We start from the raw sequence: 27931 nt of genomic DNA on the forward strand, positions 1-27931 counted from the left end.
GAACAAGGTACTCAAGGCGCTAGCCGGCAGCACTTGGGGTGCGGATAAAGAAACCTTGTTGACCTCTTATAAAGCGATAGGTCGGTCTGTGGTTAGCTATGCGGCTCCAGTGTGGTCGGCGAATACAAGTGCAACGCAGTGGAAATGTATTCAGACCTGCCAGAATGCCGCCCTGAGAACTGCAACAGGGTGCCTCCTCATGACGCCTGTGGACCACTTACATGAGGAGACGAAGGTTCTTCCCTTACGTCAGCATAATCATATGCTTTCGTTGCAGTACCTGCTTGGGTGTTATCGCGGGAGTCACCCTAACCACCATATGGTGGATAGAACTCCCCCACCCAGGCGTGTCAGGAAGGACCTGCACGATCTAGAGAGAGAGGTCCAGCGATATAAGAGAGAGCCTCTAGATCATGAAGCCTATCAAGCAGGTCTGAATAGCATTCATACTGATGCAGTCGCAGAGGTAGTCAATAATTACAGTATGAATGCCATACTCGGAGTCCACCCCCCATCCATTGCAGCTGAAGAACGTCGGCTGCCTAGGCAAACCAGGGTAGTTTTGGCCCAACTACGTTCAGGATGGTGCAGCCGTCTCAATTCGTATTGGGCACGAATTGATGAGGATGTGCGGAACGCCTGCCCAGCGTGTGATACAGACCCGCACAACACGCTGCATTTGTTTAATTGTCCTGCCAAGCCTACCCAACTCCGTCCAGAGGATCTATGGCTACAGCCCATAAAGGTAGCAGAATTCCTAAACCTGGACATTGAGGAAGAACCAGATTAGTCGGAAAAAACAACAGAACGTGTAAAACTGCTACAACAACAACCAGGGTGGCTAACGACAGATTGAGGAGCTTTGTAAGATACTCAACTCCTGGTTCATCCAGTTGCTTCAACATCACCATAGAGATTCCGTCAGGACCAAGCGCTTTGGATGACTTTTCGCTTCTGATGACATATGCAACATCTTCCAACGTAAATTGTGGTGGTAGCTCCTCGGCTGGAAGAGATCGTACACGACGTAGGATCCTTCTATTAGCCCCGTCACTCTCGGGGTGCTCTACAAACTGCCGGTTGAAATAACACGCGCACCCCTTCGGATCTGTCACTTATACGCCGTTAAATGAGACAGATCGTCCTTTTCCCAGGGTTCGAGAGCGATTTAACCGTTGCCCACAATTTACTCGTTCCGGTGCTGATGTTGCAATGCTTCAGATGTTCTATCCACTTTTTCCACTTATGCTCACTGACTAACCTGTTTACCTCCAGAATAAGTTCACTGACTCTGGGGTTATTAGGGTTAGTACGGCGAAGCTCATCTCGCTCATTTGCAAATCCCGCTGCCTCTGCTGAGAAATTTGGTCTTATTTCAGGTATTCGACCAGCAGGTATATAGCGACTGCTGCACCTTTGATTATGTCCCGGAAACACCTATCTGCTACCTGAACATCAGATGGGTTGGGCAGTTCTCTGAAGCGGCGATTGGTACATTCTCTGAATTCTTGCCAATTGGCTTTCCCGTGGTTAAGGAAAGTGCGGCGTTCAGAGTCTATGAAGTCGGGTGGTCTGTTGATGGCGACATGGAGGTGGCCTGAGCCTAGAGAAATGACTGATGGCCAAGTTACGCCATTCGTCAGACCTGGGGACACTGGATATGTCCGGTGAACTGTGGCAGTCTCCCCTTATTCTGGTGGGCGCGTCCTCATTCACTGTGCAAAACTTGGAGCTATCAATTTGCTCAGCCAACGCCATGGCTCTCTGGTCATTAGCTAGGACGGAATACCATAATTCATGAGGGGCATTGAAATCCCCTAGCACCAGACGGTTATTGCCTACCAGAAGTGAACTGATATTAGGCATATAACGTGGGGCACAGCTATTTAACGGCGGAATGTACACGTTGAGCACCTCTACCTCGGCGGTTCCACACTTGACCGGTACCCTCATACATTCCATGTACGGCTCACTAGAGTCAAGCTCGGTCGAGATAGGTCTGTACTGGACAGAGTGGTGCAATAGGAACGCTAATCCTCCACCTCTACCCCTGTGGCGATCCTTCCTCAGTACGTTGTATCCATCACAACTTTGAAGTCTGCAGGTGAAACTCAGCTTCGTTTCCTGGATCGCTACGACCTTGATGTTCTTCCGATTCATGAGCTTACGATTTCGTTAATCTACCTCGGAGACCATCACAATTGAATTGGAGAAATGACGTATTATCCGGAACTTGAACAGCAATGTGTGGCGTCAACTGCTGCATAAAATGCTGTTGAGGACATTGCGAGGGAGTCTCATACTGCAACGACGATGAGCACGCCGAAGATGAAGACTCACTGGGGTCTACATTGGCGCAACAGGAAGCAATGTAGTCCCTATCTCACCGAGACCGATCTGTGGTGGATGCGATTTCGACAAACGGACCAGAACCATGGTCCGGGGTTGGTCTCGATCCCGGCTCGCACCAAGAGAATACGGAGCAAACATTCCGGGTAATGTTGCTTCCACCATAAAAAAATGGACGAACACGAACATGTATATGCTGGGTTGGCGGCCCCTGGTCAACGGATTGTCCCTCCGAGTCAAGAACCGGCCGCCGTGGGATTGAAATAACCTTTATAATTTGGCGTCAGAGGCCAGGTTAGTATAACCACGTTGTTGCAAAAATCGTCAGGCTTAATCCCATTATTGTTGTTTTTATAAAACAACATTTGTTTATTAGTGGAGAACGATGGTAATGTTTACCAGGGGGTAAGGCAGGGAATACCTAGGTTTCGGAAAGAGCCACCAATCCTCATCAGTTCCCTTGTTTTTTGTCTGGGATATTCTCCCCAGAAGTTATTTTAAAAATAACTTCTATGACAAAAAAGAACTTTTTTACCCAAGTGACGAGATCGTAAGCTCAATAGAAGAGGAACCAAAGAATTATATAAAACTAAAATTCTTTTGGAAAATCTTCTTAATCTTACAACCGCACTTATAAACATTTACATCTTTCTCCACTTGTTATGCTTTCGTTTTACCTCAACGAAAAAAACATAACCATGTAAGTTGGTTTTGTCTGTGACAACAAAAACCCTTTCGTCGACGGTGCCTTGTCTACAATTAGAACAGTGTTGGCATGTTTGTTGGTTGTAGTATTTTGTTGTTGCAAAAATCGTCAGGCTTAATCCCATTATTGTTGTTTTTATAAAAACAATATGCACAAAATTAGAAATTGATTTTACTTTCAATTTGAATAAATAAAAAGTATGCAAATGTTTAAAAATCCGATACCTACTGATTATTTAGCTGAACACTATTTTTTATGATTCCTGAAAGGGTTAAGAAAAAGGAAAAGGGAAGGCGAAAACAATATTGGACTGATTCGACGAACTTGGACTTGAATTGGCTATAGAAAAATATTTCCGATGAACACATTGTAATAATAGCTCGGAAGATTCACTATGCTAAAGAGTATAATTCAAAAAGTTCCATTTACCCTTGAATCGCTTCAAAGATGACATGCGCATTGTCCGACTAATGGACGTCCATCCCAAATGCTTTCATATTCAGAAAGACATCGGATCTTTTTACCCTACCATAGCAAATTTTCTCTTCTTTTGATACAAAATTTGCATAGTATTGAGAATTGAGTACCTGTGCTTGGTTGTTGCAAAATAAGAAAGCTTAAGTCCGTCGTTATTTATTTAAAAACAACTTTAAACTTGACTAATATTCAATCACCGCTTTTCTGCACAGGCCATCTATACAGCACATCAATGTTTTTTTTTTTTCCGAAATATTTTAGAAAAAAAATTTTTTATCTGAGCATAGCCCCCAAAATCAACATAAGCCAAATCAGGAACAAGTAAAAAAACATTAAGTTCAGCCGAGACGAACTTGTAATACCCTCCACAATTGGGTAAAGACAACATCTTTATGGAAAAGTATCTGAATTAAACCTTATCCAATTTTAACTCTTATTACCAGAAAGATCGTTTAGATAAGGCAATAATAAACTACATGGCAATAATAAACTACATGGATTGTTTTCTATTGTGAGTCTTAAATACCAAATTTGAAACAATTTCGTGGGTAAATGTGACTAGGATTATAAAACACCGAATATCGGTAGGTACCGTAATATGTGAGCTATAGGAAAACGTGGCCCTAGATATTCAATTTTCTACCACCGAAGGTAGAACCCATTATGAACCACAAATACCAATTTTAATATCGGTAGGTATGTAGACCAAAACGTGGACCGATACCAACCACCCTAGACACATACAAATTGCCTAAATATTCAATGTTCTGCCACCAGAGCTAGAACCCATTATGAACTACAAATACAAATATTTAGAAAAATCCGTGGAAAAACGTTGCAAAAATCGTCAAAATACTAAATATCCGTTTTGGTATAGCCACCACATAATGGTACTGTGGTGGCTATACGAAACGTGGACCTATAAATACTATGTTCCGCCACCGAAGCTAGAACCACTATGACCTACAAATACCAATTTTTGGACAAATCCTTGAAAAAATGTAGTAAAAATCACCAAAATACCGGGAGGTATCGTTATATGGGGGCTATACAAAAACGTAGACTTATATATACAATGTTCTGGCACCCTCGCTCCGGTGGCACCCACTATGACCCATTTTATAGACAAATCGGTGAAAAATTGTGGCGAAAATCATCAAAATATCGAATATTGGGAAGTACCGTTATATGGCGGTTATATCAAAACGTGGACCGATATACCATCCTAGACACAATACAAATTCTTCTGCCAAATTTTGAAGCTCTACGTCAAATAATATGGGCTGTATTGTGATTTCAACAGACAGATGTACATCGTTAAATCGACTTCGATTTTTATGCGGATTATATATATGTATATTTTATGGGATCTACGACGAATATTTAGGGATATTACAAACGGAATGACAAATAAAGCATGAAAGCGACCCACATGATTCAAATTGAAATGCGAACATGGTATTAGGTAACGACGTTACGCCGTGGTAAATGATCATCAACGGCGTTTTTTACAAAGCAAATGAATTGTATCACTCTACTGCAAACAGTGTTGCCAGTATTTTATGTGTCTACTCTCCGAATTTGAATAAAAATGGATGCATTTTTACCATAGACAAATGAAAATATAGACAACGAAAAGTTAGTTTTGTCTTTTTTTTCCAGATGGCTCTCATCATGTTTTGCATAGTCAACATGCTGATTTACGCGTTCAAGCCACTCGACTTCGAAAACACATTTTATCGTTTTTCAAGAATTTCACTGGAATATTCCTATATTTTTCGATGTCATCACGTTCTTTTCACATTTCTTTTATTATGAAATAATTTTCAACTGGCAAATATCCTACAGTTTTTGTTATTTTTAACGTTTTAGAATTGAGTGACTTCAATATTCCCACTCAAACCCCTGAAACGATATGAACGACATCTGCTGATTCGATTTTTTTCGAAGATAAACGGTGAGAGCATTTCGTTGTCTATATTTTCATTTGTCTATCAGCCTGTTCCACGATGTCGAAAGAACACGTTCGCACAACTTTTACACGACAAACAGCTGATTTCCGTTCCACTAAAATCCATCAGAACGAAAATTTGTACGAAAATCAAAGCGAACGAAAACGTAAGCGTTTCAGTGTAATTTTGCGTTCCACTATCTTTTTTCTTACGTACGCATGCGAACACAAATGTCAAAATCAGTCACTTGTGTGTTTGCTGTCGAATGATAAAAATTAAGGAAAATTGTTTTAACATAAACATTCCTTGATTGAAAATGGAAAGAAAAATGTAAGTAAAAATAATAAATGCAATTTAATCTGTGAACAACAAATATACATTTTTTTATTTTCTCAATTCCAGCACGAAAAAACTACACAGCTGCGGGCACTAGTTGAGTATATGGGGGAGAATCCTAAGTTCGGCAGAGGAGTGCCAATTTTTGGAAGCAGCAGGCAATCCCATGAAGACCACTGGAAGACACAAACCTAGAAAAAATCATTTTTTTATTATTTCAAAAATGTAAAAATACAATCATACTTACTGGTTGTTATGTACTTCAAATAAAGTCGAAGCATCTCTTAAATGCCTCCGTGGCACAATTTGAACCTCCTCCTCATCATCCATAAAAAATAGGGCTACAGAAATATTCATTTTTTTCTTTTTTAAGAACACAAATAATCTGAACACAATCACTAGAAATTTTATTTTGTTTGTTTATTTACAATTTGTTTGTTTACAACTGAACTGTCAGTTGATACAGAGCCACTGCTGCTTTTTCGCGTTTAAATTAGACATTTGGCGCTTTTTTTGCCTTATTTCGCGATTAATTTTGCCAAAAAATATTTTGCAACACTGAATCACGTAAGGCTATGCGCAAGAAAGAACGAAAGTTAGTGAAACGCATTCTTATGCGAAAGTGAGTGAGTAGCCTTCGTTCGCACAAATTTTCTTTCGAGATCGTGGAACAGGCTGTATGTTTTTACTTGGGTATACTCATGGTAAAAGAATACAGGTAGTCGCATCGACACAGCTGCTGGCACAATGAAATGTCAAACATATTTTGGAATTAAACATCTTGAATGGAAAATCATTGACATTTGTAAAAATTGCGTCGTATAAGAAAACATATAAAAAAATCTCCTTATTTTTGACAAAACATTTTAAAAAATTTGACATATCAATCCCAAGCTCTGACGCATCTACCCATATTCTTCTACCATGGGTATACCCAAATAAAAATGCATCCATTAACATTGCATCATAACTATAATGGCTTAATAAAAGCCATACTTTGTTATTTGAATTCCTCGCCATATCCAGCAAATGAGTTTTCTGTCCCCAACTTGAAAACAAATTATAAAAATTGGCAACACTACGTAAGCAGCTGATAGTGTCAACAGAACCGTGTTACTTGATGTTCGCTTTGTTAAATAATACAAGAGTATTTGCAAATGCTTTAAAAACAAACATAATATTAAGACCTTACAATTATAATATACGTATCTTCTTTACAAACACAAGCGAATTAAGCACAATAACAATACCAACCAAAATGCAGCGCATTTGGGTGCCATCAGCAAAAGACTTCTTGGATAGTTCTTGTCAACAGTACCGCCTGCTGTCGTACAATATTTTGGCGCAAGAATTACTCACGGATAATATGTTTCTCTATTATGATATCAAACAAAAATATCTTCGTTGGAAAAATAGAATTGCACTTTTGGGAGAGGAAATTCGTAAAATTCGTCCAGATATTTTTTGTTTGCAGGAAGTTCAACATATACATCTGAAAGATATTGTTAACCTTTTGGCTTCTAATGACGATGGTCATCTTAAGCTAGAATACGTTTTTAAAAAAAGGACTGGTAGTCGTTGTGATGGATGCCTTATATTATACGATAGAGAAAAGTTTAAGTTAATTAAAGAGCATTGTGTTGAGTACCACACTGAAAACCATTCGATATCTGACCGAGAAAATATAGCCGTACTAGCAAAATTTGCCCCCAAGAATGATCTTTCAAAAACATTTGTAGTCTCTACGACGCATCTGCTGTATAATCCACGACGCCACGATGTCCGAATATGCCAAATCAACAAGTTATTAGCTGCCATTATAGACTTCGCAAAAGAGTCTACAAAAAATTACAAACTTTGTCCCATCATACTAACTGGTGACTTTAATTGTACCAATGACAGTGGCCCGTTTCGTATACTAACTGCTGAGCGCAGGTTCGTATGTGAAGAAACAAACAAAACTAATCAGCAATTTAAAATGTATCCTTTACATTTCGGAGACGGCACTGCATCTACATATCAAAACCAATGGACCACGGTGGATTACATTTTAAAATCGTCCTCGGAGGAAGGCGAAGATTTTATACAAATTAATAGTACATACCATTTGCCTCAATTGGAAACATGCCAAGCACATGGAAAATTGCCTAACAAATATATTGGTTCAGATCACTTTTGTTTAGCTATTCAATTCTCGATTATTTAGATGAATGTAAATTTAATTTTTAAATTTTTACTCAAGTCAAAAAAGATTAAAATTAAACATATTTATATTACAAACGCACTTAATTTGAAATATTGTCTTAGATTTATGTTTGGAAATACCATCAAGGTAAAACTTTTTGCAGTCGCTTCAAAATCGAATAAGAGCATCTGTGATTATCATATGCTATTGTATTTAATTTAGACTCTATTATAATTACTGGCATTTGTGGGAATTATATTATACTAGAGAAACATATATTATTTCCAATTAATGCATAGTTGACATCATATAACAAAAATTTAACACTAATAAAAACTTACCCGGAATGTTCTAATTGCATAATCATCTCTTGCTTCCAATTTTGCACGAATAGTACTGAGAATATAACCCATTTTAGAGAGGGATACATCTTTGTCCAATTCATCGTTAAAGGATTTGTACGTTTTCTTCTCTTCTTTAAAATTCTCATTTTTTGATTTGCTTGTATTGGAACAGTTTAAGGGGAAATTCAGTTTTCGTTGGCTGGATCGCGTTGGCTTCTTTGGTGGTGAATTAACATGGCGGGTAAAATCAAAATTAATATCGCTACAATCAATTTCATTAGTTGTAATGTTTTGCGATTCACTGCAGTACGAAGTATGTGGCAAAGACGACTGCATTGGTGAGTGATAGCTTCCTGGTGGCGATAACCGGTCAAATCCTTCGTATTCCGTTTGCACAGCAACATTACGGTAGAGAGGTTTAAGTATTTCATAATTTAAATTCTGCTTGTTATCTTTTTTGGGAGAAACCAACCGCAATATTCTTCTTTTTGACGATTTAAAAAAGTTTTTAGAGCTTAAGCGAACGTCAATGTTTTGAGACTCGGAGGAAATGTCTTTTTTTGTTGACCAAGGCGAAAAATTGCGGAAATGCTCAGGCCATACGAACTTTTGCATGTGAGATGTTCGTTTGCAATTTTTCGTTTGAATTGCTTCCGCTTTAATTGGTGTTTTTTTTATGTCTATACATGAGGCAATATTATGTCGACCAATTCCATCTACAGTATCTATATCAACCTTTGGAGATATACGCCAACCTACACTTTGCGAACTTTTTTGTGGCTCGGCACGCGTGGATGTGCTTCGGAAATTGTTTTCATTTCTGTTTAGTTCGTAATTTAACATATAGTTAATTTTTTTATCTTTTTCTTGTATCTTTACATTCTCATCATCTATGTCCCTCAAATTTTTGCTGTAAGTAGCATTTTTGTAATGAATAGCGCCTTCCAAATCACACAGAGATGGATACGTAGCTAATACCTGCTTAGCACAAGACGACAGTTCTTCCGAAGCTAAAAATAATAATGGACATGGTAAGTTTATTAAAGAAGGAAGTTGATATGTGTTTCGTTTGGTCAGGCCAAACATTTTATGCCGCCTACGAATAGGATTTTTAAAACCATTTGAAATCTAACCCAAATCGGAATTATTCTACATTAAAGAAAGTCTTAAAGTCGGGCGGCGCCGACTTTATGATACCCTACACCACTTTGCTAATTTAGTAGAGCTCCACATAACAATTAAAAGTTTTTATGGCAGAATTCAATCATAAACGCTATGAATTTAATTATAATTTAAAGTTTAAAAAAAGACTAAATATGCCGAAGCATTTGAATCTTTTAAATTCGGACTTGTATTGCTCATTTGATATATATGAGAGCTATATCTAAATCTGAACCTATCTTGATAAAATTTAGCAAAGATATTTCTGAACTGAATTTCATATATTTCCCTGAATATCGTTGTTACGAAGTGCATATTAGGGTAACAAATATTACAAACATAACAAATCGGATAAACAATATATATGGGAGCTATAGCTATATCCGATCTTCACCAAATTTGACATACTAGCTTCTAGACTCAATTCGGTCGTAAGTGTCAAATTTCATCCCATTTGGGCAAATATTAGACGTTTGGTGCACAATAAAATGTAAATCGGATATATGGGAGATATATCCAAATCCGAACCGATCTCGATAAAATTTAGCAAATTTATGTCTGAGATGTGTTTGATATATTTCCCCAAAAATATTGTTGTTACAGAGTGCATATTACTGCTGTGGAGGACTAAAATAACAAATCGGGTGAACAATATATATTGCACCTATAGCTACATCTGAACCGATTTCGATCAAATTTGGCTTACTTATTTTCAGGCCAAATTTGGTTGTATGTGCAAAATTCCATACTATTCGGGCTGATATTACACGTTTGGTGCACAATAAAAAGCAAATCGGACGAAGATATATATTTGAGCTATATCTAAATTTTTACCGATTATCTCAAATTTCAATAGGGTTCGTCCTTGGGCCAAACAAATGATTTGTGCAAAATTTCATCTGGATCGGGTAATAAATGCGAACTGTACTTTGTTTACAAAAAAACATGGACAGACGAACGAACATGCACAAATCGACTCAGAATGTGATTCTATGCAGATCATCAAAAGGAACTATGGGTCTATCTCGTTTCCTTTTGCCTGTTACAAACAAATGCACAAAGACATAATACCCTGACCACCTTGTGGTGAAGGGTATAAATATTTTTCTTAATATTGCTTATATTTATGAAGAAATTTTAGTTACTTATTGTTCTATTCGAAATCTTCAATTTACTAGTTTTAAATTTTTTTACTATTTTTCTTTTATAGAAAGTTTTCCAATTTTTTACAATTAACAATTAGGAGAGTCGTAGAGTTCACACTTATGTAGGAAGTACGACGTTTGTTATTAAATTACGGATCAAGTAATACATGTCATTAATGTTATACAAAACAACTTGCAATAACATTCTTTTTTTCTAATAAATCCTTTCTTAATTTTAACAAGAACAGTTAAGTTCGGCTCTCCCGTTCTTTACCATTTAAAAATATTTATTTCCGCTAATGGGTTCTTGCAAAGGCAAATTTAAAAATATCCGCTTAAAAGGTGGCTAATATTATAAAAATACTGAATATCGAGAGATACTTTTTATGAGTAAAACATGGAACCACATGGAAGCTTTTCTGCCATACTAAGAAGTGTTCATTAATAACTTCCAATGGCAATAGAAGCCTATCAGAAGATCTGAGTGGCATTCATACCAATGCAGTCACGGATGCTATCAGAAGTTATAGAATGAATGCCGTCCTCGGAGTCCACCCCCATCCATTGCAGCTGGCTAGACAAACCTGGGTAGTTTTGGTGCAATTAGGTTCAAGATGGTGTAGTCGTCTCAATTCGTATTGGGCACGAATTGATGTGATACAGGCCTGCACCTCTTTAATTGCACAGCCACCTACCCAACTCACTCCAGAAGATCTCTGACTACAGCCCATTAAAGTAGCCGAATTTTTAAATCTGGAGCTGGAACCAAATTACCAGAATACAAACACTTACATGTACTACTGTTACAACAACAACAACAAAACCGAAAACGGCAGGTGCCAATCATTCACATACATTGTAGGTGACAATAACAGCTCAGCAATTAAACACCTCCGTCGCAGTTCCGAGTAAAAAGTTTTATATATGACCAAAACATGAAATATATGACCAAAATATAAAATGCACGAGCCTGTGAGGCTCATTTAAGATAAAGAACGTAAATAAACACATAAGCAAATTGTATTTTAACGGCTGTTCATTACATTGGGAAATTATGCCCATCCTAAGATAAAACTCATTAGATTAATTCTTTCACGTCTCCGGAAAGGAAAAAATTTTCTTAGTACTGCGCGATATGAACCATAGAACGCCCCAGAGGAAGTTAAAGACTTCTTAGACTCTGAAGTACCGGGCGCAGTGACACAAGTTTCCAGACTACTAACAAAGCATTCCACTCAAAATAAGTGCGACAAGTAATTATACATTGTCACCTTACATTCAGGCAAAACAAAAAATTACAGTACTCACATTAAGATGATTTCAGACCAAGTTGTCCAATGATCAGCAATGTAGGCGTTGTCAAAACTGAAGACACCTTTCCAAAAATTGCAACTGTCCAAAAAATAGTGGCAAGACTAATGAGCCTGTTTTTTTAAATTGTTGGAGGGGCTGCTCCTCCTATAAGAAATGTATTTATTAAGAAAAGTCCGAGAACAGCAAGAGGCAGCTGTAAAGAACGTTAAGAACACTTTTGGAATTTTTGGAATTATCTAAATTTTTCATGGAGCCCGAGGAACCAACCACTGAAGAAAGAATCGAAAGATTTCTTAATGAATACCGTAACATGCAAAAAATGAAGCCAAGGCTGTGTTTTTACCTATTCTAAATAAAGTCAAAAGTGGTCCAAAAGGATCTAAATGTATTGATTTTTAATGTGCGACCGCTCGTAGACAAGACGCGACAAATTTAATCACAAAATATTTTATATTACGGTAAAATTAATATTTTTTAATAAAGGTTATAAACTAAACTCAGACGATAGTACTTTGGGTGTGGCAGTTTTAATTAAAAAACAAGTAAAAAACATAAGGTTCGGCCAACTTTTAATACTCTCCATTTTAGGGAGGAAACATTAGAACTCATTATGACCCACAAATACAAATTTTTAGACATATTCATGGGAAAATGTTCCAAAAATCATCAAAATACCGAATATCGGGAGGTACCGTTATATTGGGACTATACCAAAACGTTGACCTATACATACAATGTCTCGCCGCACGAACTAGGATCAATTATGGCCCACAAATACCACTTTTCAGACAAATGCCTGAAATAAGTGGTACCGTTATATGGGGACTATACTAAAAAGTGGACCGATATATCATATATCGTTTTCAATACCAACCATCCTAGACACAATACAAATTGCTCTGCTAAATTTACGTCAAGTAATGCGGGCTGTATCGTGATTTTAACAGACAGACGAACGTCGCTTAATCGACTTAGAATTTTATTCTGATTATGAATATATATACTTTATGGGGTCTACGACGAATATTTAAAGATGTTACAGACGGAATGACAAAGTTAATATACCCTTTCTTTCCAAGCTGGAGGGTATAAAAATATATCCTTCAAGCGGATAACGACTGAGGATCATAACTTTAACTCGTAATTTTTGGAAATAAATTTCAAAAGCAACGGAGCTCAAAAAATGTACATGATTGGTTCCTTATATGTCCCTTCAAACTTTCGCAGACTAGATTTAATTTCAGGTCTGGATAAAATGCTCAACCTAGCCTCTATCTTCGATGGTATGATTGTTGGCGATGACTTAAACTCAAAAAATCCTGAGTAGGCGATCTTACTCATAACCAAAATGACGCTTTTCTGTTCAATTGGCTTCCTGATCACACGATTGATGTTCTCAGGATCTGCAATATTAACCAATATTTTTCTAACGGATCGACGATTCTCGATCCTTTTGTGATTTGCTGACACCTTATTAGCAACGATCTTGTAAACTACAAAATTTCGTCCTTAGGCACCTTTTCGGATGGTAATGTTATGCCTGAATAACGGATATTTCCCCGTTTCGAAAATACTACCTATGAAAAAGAAGAAATAATCTGAGATTGTTGGGGATTTTCTTCTAATATCGCTGTTTTCTAATGTTTTCGATTCCATAATGAAAGTTAAAATGAAAAGTGAATTCGTAATTGAACCTATCTCGTGTTATCAGATTGGATTTAGGTCTGGGAACCCGACCCATATCGATATTGTAAGCAATCTAAGACACAGAATTTCCACCGTCGCTATTTCTCTGGACATACAAAAGGTATTCGACTCGACCTGGCATAAAGGTATTGTCTATAAACTAATTGAATTTGGCGTCAACTTTTTTCTTACCAAAATATTATTTGACTACTTCCAGAACCGATAATTCTGTGTCCAAATTCGCAATTCAATGTGTGATTTCAAGTATTAAGGAGTGGCATCCCCGAAGGGAGCGTTTTTGCGCCCTTTTATTCAATATATACCTTAACGACTTCCCTCATTGCTACAACAATTCTCAAGCGATTCTATATGCGGATGATTGCCTTATTTACTCCCATAACAAATTCCCAATAGAAGCCCTAAACCATCACCCGAAAATCTTAACATCATACGCAATTTTTATAAAGTAAAAGCGAAGCTATCTGCATACGTAATGCAAGTGGAAAACGTCATAGATTTGTGTTGACGCAAAGCAAAAACCTAGACGGAATCGAAATACAGTTAAAAACTACTTTAATGTATTTGGAGTAAGTTTTAATCTGCTGTTTTAATGTTTTAAATGAATTTTTATAAAAGCTTTAAATTTATTTTTTGAAGATTTATCTATTGACAGCGTTTAAAAGTTCCATACGTTTACAGAACTAAAATTGAATTCAGATATTGTTATTTAGTTATAAGACTACTCTGTGGTTGTTTAAAAATCTCAAATAAAAATAAATTGAAATGTACTGAAAACTGTTCGTTTACCCAAAAATCCAGTAAGTGAGAGCGCAATGAGAGAGAAATTTTGACATTTGAGTTGCCGAGAGTTTGCAATTTCTTACTGGGAAAATTTCCCGAGTAAGAATTATTCAGTAACATTAGCCGTTTAATAATCCGATGTTTTATAAACAAACAAACAAATTTAAACAATATATTTTTTGTTAAAAAAGTTATTAGCAACAATGGATAAGAAAAGCTTAAGTAAAGATGAAAATAAAAAATTAAAAAAAAATTGAGCTATCTTCGTCCCTTATTTTGCCTTTACTTATTTATTTATTTTTTTGCATTCTTCTTTCGTGCATTCGTCATATTTTGCAAGTAACACTTTCGCTATTAATATTTTAAATTCAGTTTTTTTTTCTTAATACAAATATTTTTAAAATCATACGTTGTTAGTTATCAACTCCAAAACTGGTCTCCTCCTCGGGAGGAAACTTTAACGCTCCCCGGGAAATTTATCGCTGCTTCTCCAATCACAAAGAACATATACATTTTCCCTTGTTAACTATCTTCCATATAAATTCACTAACCCAAGAATACGTAGGGTTTAAGAGCAAATATACTAAAAAACCGCTAACTTCAGTTAGCGGTTCAGAAAATATGAAGTGAACTAATTAAAATATTCTCATGAGGGATGGTAATATGATTTTCTTAACGATAAATTAATCTCAAGTCAATAGCTTTGAGTGTTCTCTAGACCCAACTTTAAACATTGCCACTGGGTTTCCAGCATTTCCACCTTTTAACAAATCTGATTAAAGTCCCGAGGTTCAATGGAATGCCAAAAAATCAATTCAAAATTGACAGTGTCTAATACGCAATGCTCGCTTTAGATTTCAATAACTATGATATTCCAAAAATGGAAAGTTAGACTTATTGCATGCAAAATTAAACAATATATGCCCAATCCACTGCAGTGTAAAAACTGCTTTAAAATTGATCAGCTCACAGAAAATTTAAAAAATATCGTTCCCAGAGAATCTAATATTGGTCTGGTAAAACTGGTCTGTGCTGGGTAGGAAATCGAAAACCAGCTACAGAATCTACTTTCACAGGTTTACAAAATAATACAACTTAAATATATTAGTCATTTAAAAAATAAATTATTCTAGATTTTATCATTTCTAAACTCATACTAAAATCAACATTACAGTAAACAGTATAAATTTAACACACATCTTACAGGGAGGTCACCTATTGAATAATTCGTGCAGTGAAAATCGGTGTATAAGAGCCTAACAAGAGACGTAAATAATCGTTTTGTTATATGGATCAGAAAATGCTTTGGCCTATCGTTTTACAAAACCAAAGACACCATTTGCTGTTTTACAGAGTAATTACAATTTAAAATCTATGTACATTCTGTACATTCAATATCGCTATGACTATTACAAGGCACACAGAGGTCCAGTTTACGGAGGGGATAAGGATACTAAGTTTGCAAAAATTATTTTTTTTTATAATCACGAATAGTTTTAAACGAAACTGACTGATTTTTATCAATTAGACAATTGTGTATCATGGAAGACATAAGGTTGGACGATGCATATCTTCAGGATTGCATATCGGAGAAATCCTGAATATTTGAAACGCTAAATCGAGAATTCTGTCATGGGAATTCTTCACTTCGAATGTATATTGGTTACTATTTGCTTCGGACGTCAAAAGAATCAAGGCTTCAGAATCTGGCTATGGAAGCCACCTAAAATGATATATTGAAATCACCAAGAATTAGTATACAGTCTGATTAGTTCATTTTATTAGGATTATTGAAGAAAAGTAACAATGTAATGTCCCATCTTATTATTTGTCAACACTCACCCCTGTCTTTCGATCAACTAAGAACCCATGACAATGGTGTGGGAGTAAACCCAGCATGAACTGAACTAGTGCTGTTAATTAAAAAACGAAAAGTAAACAAATTTTCGCTCCCAGTACAGGATGCCAGTACTTCGAGTGACAAAAAATTAACCACCGTGCAAATAGCCACGTCGTTACTAATAACTGGAACTCTCAAGAGCACTCCTCAGTCTGCGTTGAATGTGATGCTAAACATCCAGGCGTTTAATCTTTTGGCTAAGTTTCAAACATCAAGGATTGCACTGAGACTATGGGAAGCGGGGTGATGGTACCATTCTCGTTTTCGTCTTGCACAGATCCTGCACATACCTACAGGTCGAAATAATTTAGGTGAAGGTAATACAGTAAGTGAACACATGTCACTTTATTGACGTAACTATACCGACGTAACCTCCTCCGCATGTCAGCACATATACACAGACGGTTCAAGATGGAAGTATTCTATTAAAATCCAATCATTAAACGCTCATATAAGCGGATTTTAAAGTTGAGAGTTTCACAATCAAGAAGGCAGCCGAAATGGTAAGAACTTTGTTACAGCATAACAGAATTAGTGATTATATCGATCGTGTTGAGATGCATGTAATACTAAACTCTAATACTAAACTCTTTAGATTCTTCACCATTGGCTTAACGCAGACGACTCAGACATAATGAGCTACAAAAAGATAACTACCAACAACCATTTTGTTAACATACAGATTTGATCGCAAATGGGTTGAACATTCTCCATGCAAACAGAGATCTAATATCATAAAATATCTATCGAAGCTTTCTTCCATATCAACACCATTACTTATTTAGTAAAAACATTAGTACTCAGCACGCTTATCAACAACTGTAGGATATTTGTCAGTCTAACAGTGTCCCATAACAGCGTCACCTAAAATTCGACATGCTTAGCCGACATTTTGTTGAACTATTTCAAGATTGACAATTGAATAATTTATTTTTTTGTGTGTTGAAAATATCAATTTATAATTCATTGATATTTTCAACACACAAAAAAAAATGTAAATGTTTGTAATTGAAATGGAAAATGGCATGATGGGGTGAATTTAATAAGGTATCAATTTTGAAAACGTTATAATTTGTAGATTTTAAGATATGGACCTGACGTATTTTGGTGAATTTTAATAGTTGTTTACAGTATGTAGAATTTTTGGCTCAATCAACATGTTGACCATGCAAAAGCGTCCTGAGAGCTATCTGCATAAAAAGACAAAACTAGCATTCCTTTGTCTATATATTAGTTAGTCTAATGCCCAAGGCCCAAAATAAATATTTTTTCTTTAAAAAAAAACACCAATCAAAACTAAGTTCCTTAAGGTATGGACCGATATGTCTAAGTAACGAAGCTTAAGGCCAGTTCTAGAACTCCCACCAAGGACCAAACGTCAAAACCCAAAAGTCAGCAGATAATGACCGCAACAACAGATTCTCAATTCTCGAACGAGGCTGACGAAATAATACAACTGGTTAGATCCCAAAAACCTCCCTCACTATATCTTACAAAGAAACAAAAAAATCTCGTGAAACTGTGAAAAATGCATTATATGGACCTAGTTCGTGTTCTGGATTGCGAAAAGAAAAATTACTACAATTATCAGCTCAAGATATCAAAAGGGCTTCATAGTTCTACACCCATAGAAGATATAAAGGATGCTCTCGCAGCAGAGTGATTCGAAACAAAGTCCATCATCAAAGTTTTTAATAGATAAAGCTCCGCAACTTATATTCAAAGTAGAACTAACATGTGAATCTTCGCAACTAAAAAATGGGAAAAATTCATTCAATTTATCACCTTAGGTTTGTTTGTAATCGTGGAGAAAGAATAGAATAACCTCAAATAAACTGTACAGACTGCCAAGAGTACGGTCAAACTTATTGCAAACTGCAATCTGTATAGTAACACATCCAGCGATTTCCACAAATCGTTGGAATGTCCACATCCTAAAACTGATCTAAACGTCAAGAAGTGCAGCAATTGTGATGGAAACCATACTGCGAACTACAGAGGATGCTCTTTATATGCCCATATAAAAAATTCTACCTTAGCCACAAGGTAGCTGTACGAGAAACTCCAAAATTTAATAACAAAACGGTTGATTCCCTGAGCAAAAAAAGAGGAAAGAATTTACCACTCCCAAACTCCCTTTGAAAAATGACTCAGCCAAGCATGCAAAGCATGATGAGAAATCAATCTATGTTAATGCAAATCGTTTTAAAACAAAAATAAGTGAAATTCTAATCTGTTTTTGGAACTCAAACGACTTAAGCCAACATGAACACGAGGTCGAAAACTTTATTCAATCACTCAACATACACATTTTATTGGTATCAGATATTCATTTTACATCTAGAAACTGTTTTAGAATAAACGGTTACAGAGCTTGCGGTGGCGTCTCGATGGTAATTTATAATAAAATTCAATATTACTCCATGCCAGAATATAAGTGTAATTACATACAAGCTACAACAGTTAATCTATCTTCAACGAATACAGTTATATCTGCAATATATTATTTTCAGCTCTTGTCTGGTCAACTGAACGTTTTTCACCATCTACTGTTATATTTCGACAGCTAGTTATACGCTAAATTGGAAGCAGCTTCTGCGAAGAAGATAAGACTATTACTGCAGTCTGCGAAATAATTACATATAACTGTATCTAACTAAAGCAACATTATATCCGTAAGTCTATTCCTGCACTAAACTGAATTACCTAGTCAATTAAATCACAGATTTATCTCAATCCCACGGCAGCGGGTTCTACGATTGCAGCCTACAACGTTGTTATGGTTACAACGTACTAAGGAAGGATCGCACCAGAAGTGGAGGTGGGGGCCCATAGCCTATTATTGGTAGGCAATAACCGCCAGGTACTAGGGGATTTTAATGCCCACCATGAGTTGTGGCATTCCGTCCCAGGTAATGACCAGAGGGGATCAGCGCTGGCAGAGCAGATTGACTGCTCCACATTCTGCACGGTTAACGAGGATGCGCCCACCCGAATAAGAGGAGAGTGTCACAGTTCGCCAGACTTAACCATAGTGTCACCCGGTCTGATAAATGACGTGAGTTGGCAACCCGTCATTTCTCTTGGCTTAGGCCATCTCCCGATAATCGTCTCCATAAGCAGGTCGGCCGATTTCATAACATCTGAACGCCGCACTTTCCTTAACCATGGGAAAGCTCACTGGCCAGAGTTCAGAGAATTCACCAACCGCCGCTTCAGAGAACTGCCCAACCCTTCTGATGTTCGGGTAGCAGAAAGGATTTTCCGAAACATCATCAAAGCTGCAGCCGCTCGCTATATACCTGCTGGTCGAATACCCGAGATAAGACCAAACTTCCCAGCAGAGGCAGCGGGATTAGCAAACGAGCGTGATGATCTCCGTCGTACCAACCCTACTGATCCTAGAATCAGTGATTTGACAGTGGAAGTCAACCGGTTGGTACAGGAGCATAAGAGGAAAAAGTGGCTAGACCATCTGAAGTGCTGCAACATTGGAACCGATATGAGTAAGCTGTGGGTAACGGTTAAGTTGCTCTCGAACCCTGGAAAAAGGATGATAGGACCTCAGTCACTTTTAACGACGTAACGGTGACTGATCCGAAGAGGTGCGCGGAATATTTTAATCGACAATTTGTCGAGCACCCCGAGAGGGATAGGGCGAAGCGTCGTATCAGATCTCTTCCCGCCGAGGAGGAACCACCACAGTTTACGATGGGTGATGTTGCAAATGTCATCCGTAACGCTAAGTCATCCAAAGCGTTGGGCCCAGACGGAATCTCAATGGTAATGTTGAAGCAGCTGGATACGCCGGGAGTCGAGTACTTAACGAAAGTTCTCAATTTGTCGCTAGCCACCCACATAGTGCCCGAAACCTGGAAAATGGGCCGGGTGGTCCCGCTACTGAAGCCAGGCAAGGATGCCAGTAAAGGCGAATCGTACAGGCCGATTTCGCTTTTGTCGCCAGTAGCAAATACTCTTGAGGCTTTACTCCTCCCCAGCATTAGAGAAAGCTATACAGTTGCCAACCACCAGCACGGATTCCGTCCACAACATAGTACCACAACAGCATTACACGCCATTTCCACACATATTAGTAGAGGACTGAACCAGAACAGGCCGTGTGACAGAACAGTGTTGGTAGCCTTTGACCTATCAAAGGTATTTGATACGGTCAATCATGCCACACTGTTCGAGGACGTGCAGAGAACTACCCTCCGGCCAAGTTTGAAACGTTGGATAATCAACTATATGTGTGGACGCCAGTCGTAAGTGGAATTCCGGAACAAGAAGTCCAAAGCCCGTGTGTGGTCTGCGAATACTAGTGCTACACAATGGAAGCATATCCAGACCTGCCAGAACGCTGCCCTGAGAACTGCGACAGGGAGCCTCCTCATGACACCAGTGGACCATCTACATGAGGAGGCGAAAGTCCTTCCCTTACGTCAGCATAATCATATGATTTCGTTGCTAGAGAGGGAGGTCCAGCGCTATAAGAGAGATCCTCTAGATCAAGAAGCCTATCAGGCAGGTCTGAGTGGCATTCACACCGATGCAGTCGCGGATGCTATTAGCAGTTTTAAAGTGAATGCCGTCCTCGGAGTCCACCCCCCATCCATTGCAGCTGAAGAACGTCAGCTGCCTAGACAAACCAGGGTAGTTTTGGCGCAATTACGTCCAGGATGGTGTAGTCGTCTCAATTCGTATTGGGCACGAATTGATGAAGATGTGCGTGACGCCTGCCCGGCGTGCGATACAAGCCCGCACAATACGCTACACCTCTTTAATTGCACAGCCAAACCTACCCAACTCACTCCAGAAGATCTCTGGCTACAGCCCGTTAAAGTAGCCGAATTTCTAAACCTGGAGCTGGAACCAGATTAGCAGAACGCAAACACATATATGTACTACTGCTACAACAACAACAACAACAACAACAGATTTATCTGTATCCACAAGCCCACAAAAAACATGAAAAAAAAATCATGAAAACTATGGGGTAATTGCATTGGCAACCGCCCTATAAAATTAATATTATCTAGATATGAAAATTTAATGTTATTTTCATCCAAATATATGAAAGATTCAATAAACAAATAAGTACGTTAAAAAATTATTTTGGTTACCTTCCTTATAAAGGGTTCATGCGGACGAAAACAATGTACTACTGATATTATCTACATTGAAAGAATATGGTATATAAAGTGTGGTACTTCTCACGAATACAGAATAATAACGATGCATAAAACTTAAATGAAAAAATTTGAATAATTTTCCACGATTTGCATGTAGATTTCAATTTTAACAATGTTCATTTGGTTGATAATTTTGATGTTTTCTCAATGTTAACTTGGACATTTCATTATTAACATGTCTTTCTTCTTGTGATTGGGATGGCGAAATTTACGTAAATTAACATGGTATTTAATAGAAAAAACATCTTATAACATTACAAAACATATAAAGTTGTCAGTTGTAAATGTAACGAAAATTTCATTCGTATCCGCATTTTTTCCGAAAGGTTCAGGTTTTATTCTTTTCTGTCAAGAAACCATTCCAAATTCATGTGAATTGTCAATATAACTCAAGCCGTTCTTGAGTTATGAGAGTAGTAACTACCATCACTTTATTTTTTATATATATAAAGATAGAATATATAAAAAAAAATATATTATATTTACCCAATGGATACGATCTCCGCTTTCCTTTTTCCAAACAAGTCCTTTGTTCGTTTGTCGTGGTTTGTTTTGATTGTGTTTGGTGATATAAAAGTGTATGATTTGCATCGCCTGTTCTCTCATTTTGAAATCTTCTACTCGCTAAAAAATCGTCTAAAATACTCTCAGCTTTTCTTACTGAAGATGATGTGGAATAACTAGATTTTGAGGACTTTTCATCTACACTAAGTGAACTTCTTGGAGGCTTTGGTGGAGGATCTTTGAATTCACGATGTTCAAACTTAGCGTTTGAAATAGATAAACGCTTCAGAAGTAGCCGACCACCTGACTTATGCAGTTTTTCTATGGCAGGTTTTTCAGCGTTATACGTATATTCTTCTGATATATTATCTAGAGGTGGCGCACTTGGAGTATGTGGTATCGCAAGTTCTGATTGGGGCAAATTATATGGTTTTTCCTGCACACTTTTGTCGTATCTTTCCGAAAAATTATTGGAGACGGTATCGTATTTGGACTCGTCTTTCTGACATTTGGTATTTAATTTATTCTTATTGATTCTGACCTCAGAGACAACACAATTATCACGGAACTCTTGTATTATATGTATAAGAGGAGCATCATTGCTAGTTGTTTCCAAGCGGCTAATCGCTGAAATATTGCGAACGTTTGATATCCGAAGTCCCTTTTTCAGATGAGAGTCGCCCACTTTGGTGCTTCTTGGAATTTTGTTTCCTTTACTCGGTTTAGTGTCAAAGGTCTGTACGAGCAAAGAATACCATATTATATGAACAAAATTCATAAGATTACAATACAAACCTTATGACATTCCGAGCTTATCTTAGCAAATCGTCCTGGGCCACGCACATCTTTACGATAAAACGATTCCGGAACGCCACCATCACCACTGTCGCTGGTAAAGCAATAACAGAATCCATCTTTACATGGCTTAGACCTTCGTTCTTGTTTCTTGTTGGATAAATTTTGATTGATTAAATCCTTATCGGAGTTATCATGTTGTTTTTCTACGAAATGTTTGGTGCCTTCCCCTTGACGACTGTGAGAAGATACACGACGTATCCGTCGAGCTCGAAATTCATTCATGCATTCCTCTAAACTGAATGAGGTACTAGTAGCACCATCATTATCCGTATTTTCATCAGTTTCTAGTGACCATTGCGGTTTAGGAATATCCTTCATGCTATATTAAATAAAATAAGATCAGTGAAATGTAGAAAACTTTATATTAAGGTTTTAATTACTCTATATATTGATCTCTGGTTTATCAACTACAATTGATTCTTAATTCTACAATTGATTCTATTCACCTAACTTACTTTTTAAAATTGACCTGAATGAATGTTTTACCTGATCAAACAAAACAATAAGAGAGCGGTTGAGCGGTTCCAGACAGATCACCAAAACACAAATTTGACGCCGATGGCTCAATTCAATGACGGAGAAAAATTAAATTGCTGAGTAAGTTATCTACCTAAATGCCAACGCTAAGTGAAAGCGGAAAACGTTGCTTCAATTCACGCGTTGACGAGCACATACTTATATAAAATATATGGAATTCAGTGTTACCAAGTTCACAAGATACGTGACTCGCTCTATATTCGTTGTTCCATGGCTCAATAAGAAAGGTAGCTCAACTTCAAAGAAACGAGAAAAATGCAACTCTGTACTGGGGTCTTAAAGTGTCAAATAGACTTTTAAATATGCAAAAGATTGTTTTGTTTATTTTTCATTTTTTTAAGGAAATTCTTATATTGGGGAAACAAGAATGGAATTATGGGGTTATTCCACAATATTGAATCCAAAATAGTAGGATAATATATTTTTATCCCAACATTTTACACATTGCCCATCAACGTCGAAAATATGCATTTATTTGGCAACCGAATTCGAAATAATTTCAAATTATAGTATTTTTTTAAAACAATATACACACATACGCAAAATGTGTATATGTTTTGAAAGAATAAGGACACCAAAAGAAAAAAAATGTATTTAGGGGGTAGCTTTGTTCTACCTTTTGCAATTGTGTCATGCGTTGTTCGACCTCAATTGTCAAAAATCTACTCAATTCCCACACCAAAATTTCTGATTCTGAATTCCTTCAAATCACTCATAGAACTCGATGAAATATCTTACATCGATAACAAATAAGTGCATTTATCAAAAAATTAATTATGACACTTGAAAATAGAAAATTTCCATAACATTTAAAATAATGGAGAAGGATACAGTTATGAATGAAATATATTGATCTGTTCCAAAACTGCAAGAATGTAACAAACTATCACTGAAATTATTAAAACACTAAATCGTCCAAAAACAAATGCTGCACATAATGAAAATGCAAACAGTGTCTACAAACAGTACGAATAAACAAAAAATTGGTGTATGTAATAAACAATGAGGGACCCAGGACAGAACTTAAGGCACACCACTATTTACTGCCAAAACATTGACTGTCAACTTATGTAACTAAAATACTGCTTTCTACACGAAACAAAAGAATACATACCTCAAAGGAGCTTCTCAATTTAAAAAGTATGGTTAATTTTATGTATTGCTTTTTCAAAATCAAGAGAAAAAAGGACACACCGTCATACGTGGTACTGCGATTGGAACGAAAACCAAACTGGCTATAATGAAGCAAATCATCCAAGTAACCAACAACCTGTTTTTTAATCACATGTTCCATCATCTTGGATAATATTGGCATAATGGATATCGGCTGAGGTTTACTTTCGCTACTTTCCAACCCACAGGAAACAGAATTTGTTATATTGGAAGTAACAATATGCACAACATACAAAACAATACACAGAAGTCAAGCCCTAATTATTTATATCCGGACTGTCACAGCCAACCGCCCTCAATTAAATAAACATAAAGCTTCTAAAACCTCATCACAATTCACACATCTCACAAACACCCTCAGGAATACATGGTACACGAACATTACTACTTGACTGGAAATTAGAACTAAAAGCAGTGATTTCTCCGATGAGGTAATTGCTTCTCAAACTTCATAATACTTTAAGTCTGCAGGAACAGTTAAATGGATTCTATGTCTGAAAGTATACCAATATTAAATAATTATTGCTAAAAAAGAGTTTACAATACAGAACTTTAGAAATTGTGGCGGAAGCATGATAAATGTTAACATTATGTGGGTCTTATATCTAAACGGGAACAGATGTTTACCTTTTCAAACATTAATCATTTTAGGATGCAAAGTTTTAAAGATTTATTTTAAATATTACGACCTATATAGCAAATGGAACACTCGACGGATAGAGGAAAGATTTCAATTGGGTAGACTTTAATCGACACAGAATTTTCTGTGATCAAGAATACTATTATATTTATTGTGGCGTTTCAAATTGATGATGAAACAATATACACTCATTTTATGATGGAGGGCTGCCCGAGCTTTTAGTAACCTCACCACATTTCAATTTCAATATTTCATATCATACACAATTTCAATATTTCATACCATTTGATTAGCAAATGATGCTAGAATATCCCCATTCAGTTGGGATTTTTATCGAAAAGTGGCCCACTTCTTTCGCAAACTTCCATCCAATGAGAATCCAAAAGAAATAAGCGACTATTTCCACAAAAGAATTTTAATTTTAAATGACAAAATAGAGCTCATTTTGTCGAAGAATGTAAGGAGATATAATTAAATGAGAGCTACTTATAAAAAAGGATCAATATAAACCACATTTAATATCAATATTCCAAGAAATAATATAAAAGTCTGTGCAAAATTTCAAAGACATATCTTAAATAAGAATACATCTAGCGTGATTTCAAATGGCGGGTGGAGCGGAATATGGACGTAATTTAATCGACATATGACTTTAATCTAATCAAGAATGCAAACTTTATGGGGTCCCCAATAAATACTTTGAGGTGAAGTTTGAAATAAAAAAAAAATTCCAAAAAAAAAAATCCAAATATCCATAAGGATTGGATAAATGTTCCTAAGTACTTTGCAATGCTAATAATTGAACATGGGACATCCGTAAACCGAAAACACATACTTTTTAACAGATACTCTTTACTTATTATTTAAGTAAACTACTTTTGAGTAAGTAGTTTCGTAGAACATTATTATTAAACATATTAATTTAATACTAAAATATAAGTACTCAAATAATTCCAACCACTTAAAGTTTGCGAATTAATATTTGTGCATTCAAAAAGCCAGACTGGATGAGCGACAACACACCAACTTCGTTATTAAACATTCTTACACATTGATTAATGTCGACGTCTCATCTTCTTTCATATCAGCCAGAAAAAATGAGGCTTTGGGATTGACATCACTTTGTAGTTTGAACATGTATATCAGCATTAACTTAGAAGCTGCACGTTTGTCGATTATAATTATACTCTACTTGAAATAGCATAGCATCTATAAGACTAAGAAGGATGACACACTAAGTAAATATTTTTCAAATCGGGTCTCTCAAGTTTTAATACATTCCCAGAAACCGTTATTCTTCTAAGGATGTCGTTTTCAACACAGCTTTTTGCATTGCTTGCTCAATTCTTATCACAACTGCACAGCAATCCTTCACACTTGCTTCCATCTGTTCAACACTCTATAAGATTCAAACAACCCGGGTTTACTTCACCAATTATTCCCATATTATAATACTAGCAGAGAACACGACACTGCAATTAGCAGGTACACTATTATCTTCCACACCAGATTGTTTTATTTATACAGGTTGGACATCTAAACACAATTATCTTTTTTTTTATCAAAATGAGTGCTCTGTCAAGAAGGATCATCGGGCAAGAATTGTGTTCCAAGACGAAGCTCGTTTGAAGAGCAGCCAGAATCATTACAATCATTCTTCATCCACATCGTCGTCGGAGTATGAAATTCCCCCGCAATACCAAGTCGTGCAGCAGTTCAAGTTCCGGACAATGCATCGTTTCTCCAATTCAACTGCGATGGTCTCCGAGGTATGATCAAGGAAATTGTAAGCTTCATGAGTCGGAAAAACATCAAGGTCGCAGCGATCAAGAAAACGAATCTGAGTGCCACCTGCAGGCTTCAAAGTTGTGTTGGATACAACCTATTGAGAAAGGATCGCTCCAGAGGTGGAGGTGGAGGATTAGCCTTCCTATTGCACCACTCTGTCCAATACAGACTTATCGCGCCTGAGCTTGACTCTAGTGGCCCGTACATGGAATGTATGGGGGTAGGGGTCAAGTGTGGAACCGCCGAGGTAGAGGTGCTTAATGTGTATATTCTGCCATTAAATAGCTGTACCCCACGTTATATGCCCAATATCAGTTCACTTCAGGTAGGCCCATCATGAACTATGGCATTCCGTCCTTGCTAACGACCAGAGAGGCAGAGAACTGGAAGTAAACAGGTTAGTCGGCTAGAACATCTGAAGTCTGAAGCGATGAATATGAAGATATCCGCCACTAAATCGAGGGTCACACTTTTCACCACATGGACTGCGTAGATGAGGCTATCTTTTAATGTACAGGAGTACATTGGAGTTGTAATTCCGACTACCAACTACCCTAAGGTATTAGAGGTCACATTCGATACCAGGGGAAGAGTCTCGGAACAAATATCCGAGTGCCCATGATCCCTAGTTCGACGAGGCAAACAATTGGCGCCTCAAACTATCCACTGACCGGTGTTGGTCTACCGAAGATTAAGACCCCCTAACGCTGGGGTGTTACGTAAACCGTACCCATCAGTGTTCCTCGGATCGCAGTCAGGGTACCGACTGTATTCGTACGGTTGCCTCAGTGATACCTGGGCGCCTCAGTGAGTTACAGGCTTAGTTGCCAAGTCCTTACCATGGCAGGGAGGCTATGCCATGGCGGACCTCATCTCCTCCAAG

General features: G+C 37.1%; 2 protein-coding genes and 3 long non-coding RNA genes across 11 annotated transcripts in view; 3 read left to right on the top strand and 2 right to left on the bottom strand.

The window, feature by feature from the left end:
• Nucleotides 1-27931, bottom strand: part of LOC101898043 (uncharacterized) — a 232260-nt gene that overhangs the window by 167256 nt on the left and 37073 nt on the right. For 3 of the 7 annotated variants that reach the window (XM_059126914.1, XM_059126886.1, XM_059126917.1), the window contains exons 1-4: nt 23366-23490; nt 22848-23229; nt 22035-22788; nt 8347-9359 (exon numbers count right to left, since the gene is read on the bottom strand). In XM_059126914.1, the coding sequence (XP_058982897.1) occupies nt 8347-9359; nt 22035-22788; nt 22848-23228 (2148 nt within the window). In that variant the 5' untranslated portion in view covers nt 23229; nt 23366-23490. Of the gene's footprint in view, nt 1-8346; nt 9360-22034; nt 22789-22847; nt 23230-23290; nt 23514-27931 lie in introns of those variants that run through there. The other 4 variants (XM_059126904.1, XM_059126897.1, XM_059126892.1 and 1 more) reach the window with 3 other exon arrangements.
• Nucleotides 5545-6109, top strand: LOC131804302 (uncharacterized). The gene is made up of 2 exons (XR_009343068.1): nt 5545-5814; nt 5887-6109. It is a non-coding gene; the product is annotated as an uncharacterized LOC131804302 (long non-coding RNA).
• Nucleotides 5816-6391, bottom strand: LOC131804308 (uncharacterized). Its single transcript, XR_009343073.1, has 2 exons — nt 6068-6391; nt 5816-6011 (listed from the first exon to the last, which is right to left on the bottom strand). It is a non-coding gene; the product is annotated as an uncharacterized LOC131804308 (long non-coding RNA).
• Nucleotides 6752-8368, top strand: LOC105262325 (protein angel). The gene has a single exon (XM_011297021.3). It carries the CDS (start codon nt 6941-6943, stop codon nt 8024-8026), a length of 1086 nt encoding a protein of 361 aa, XP_011295323.1. The 5' UTR covers nt 6752-6940; the 3' UTR covers nt 8027-8368.
• LOC109614012 (uncharacterized) lies at nt 9245-14410 on the top strand. The gene is made up of 3 exons (XR_002195312.2): nt 9245-9380; nt 13483-13801; nt 13873-14410. It is a non-coding gene; the product is annotated as an uncharacterized LOC109614012 (long non-coding RNA).

This window comes from Musca domestica, unplaced genomic scaffold (assembly GCF_030504385.1).
Source record: "Musca domestica strain aabys unplaced genomic scaffold, Musca_domestica.polishedcontigs.V.1.1 10, whole genome shotgun sequence".
Lineage (NCBI taxonomy): Eukaryota > Metazoa > Arthropoda > Insecta > Diptera > Muscidae > Musca > Musca domestica.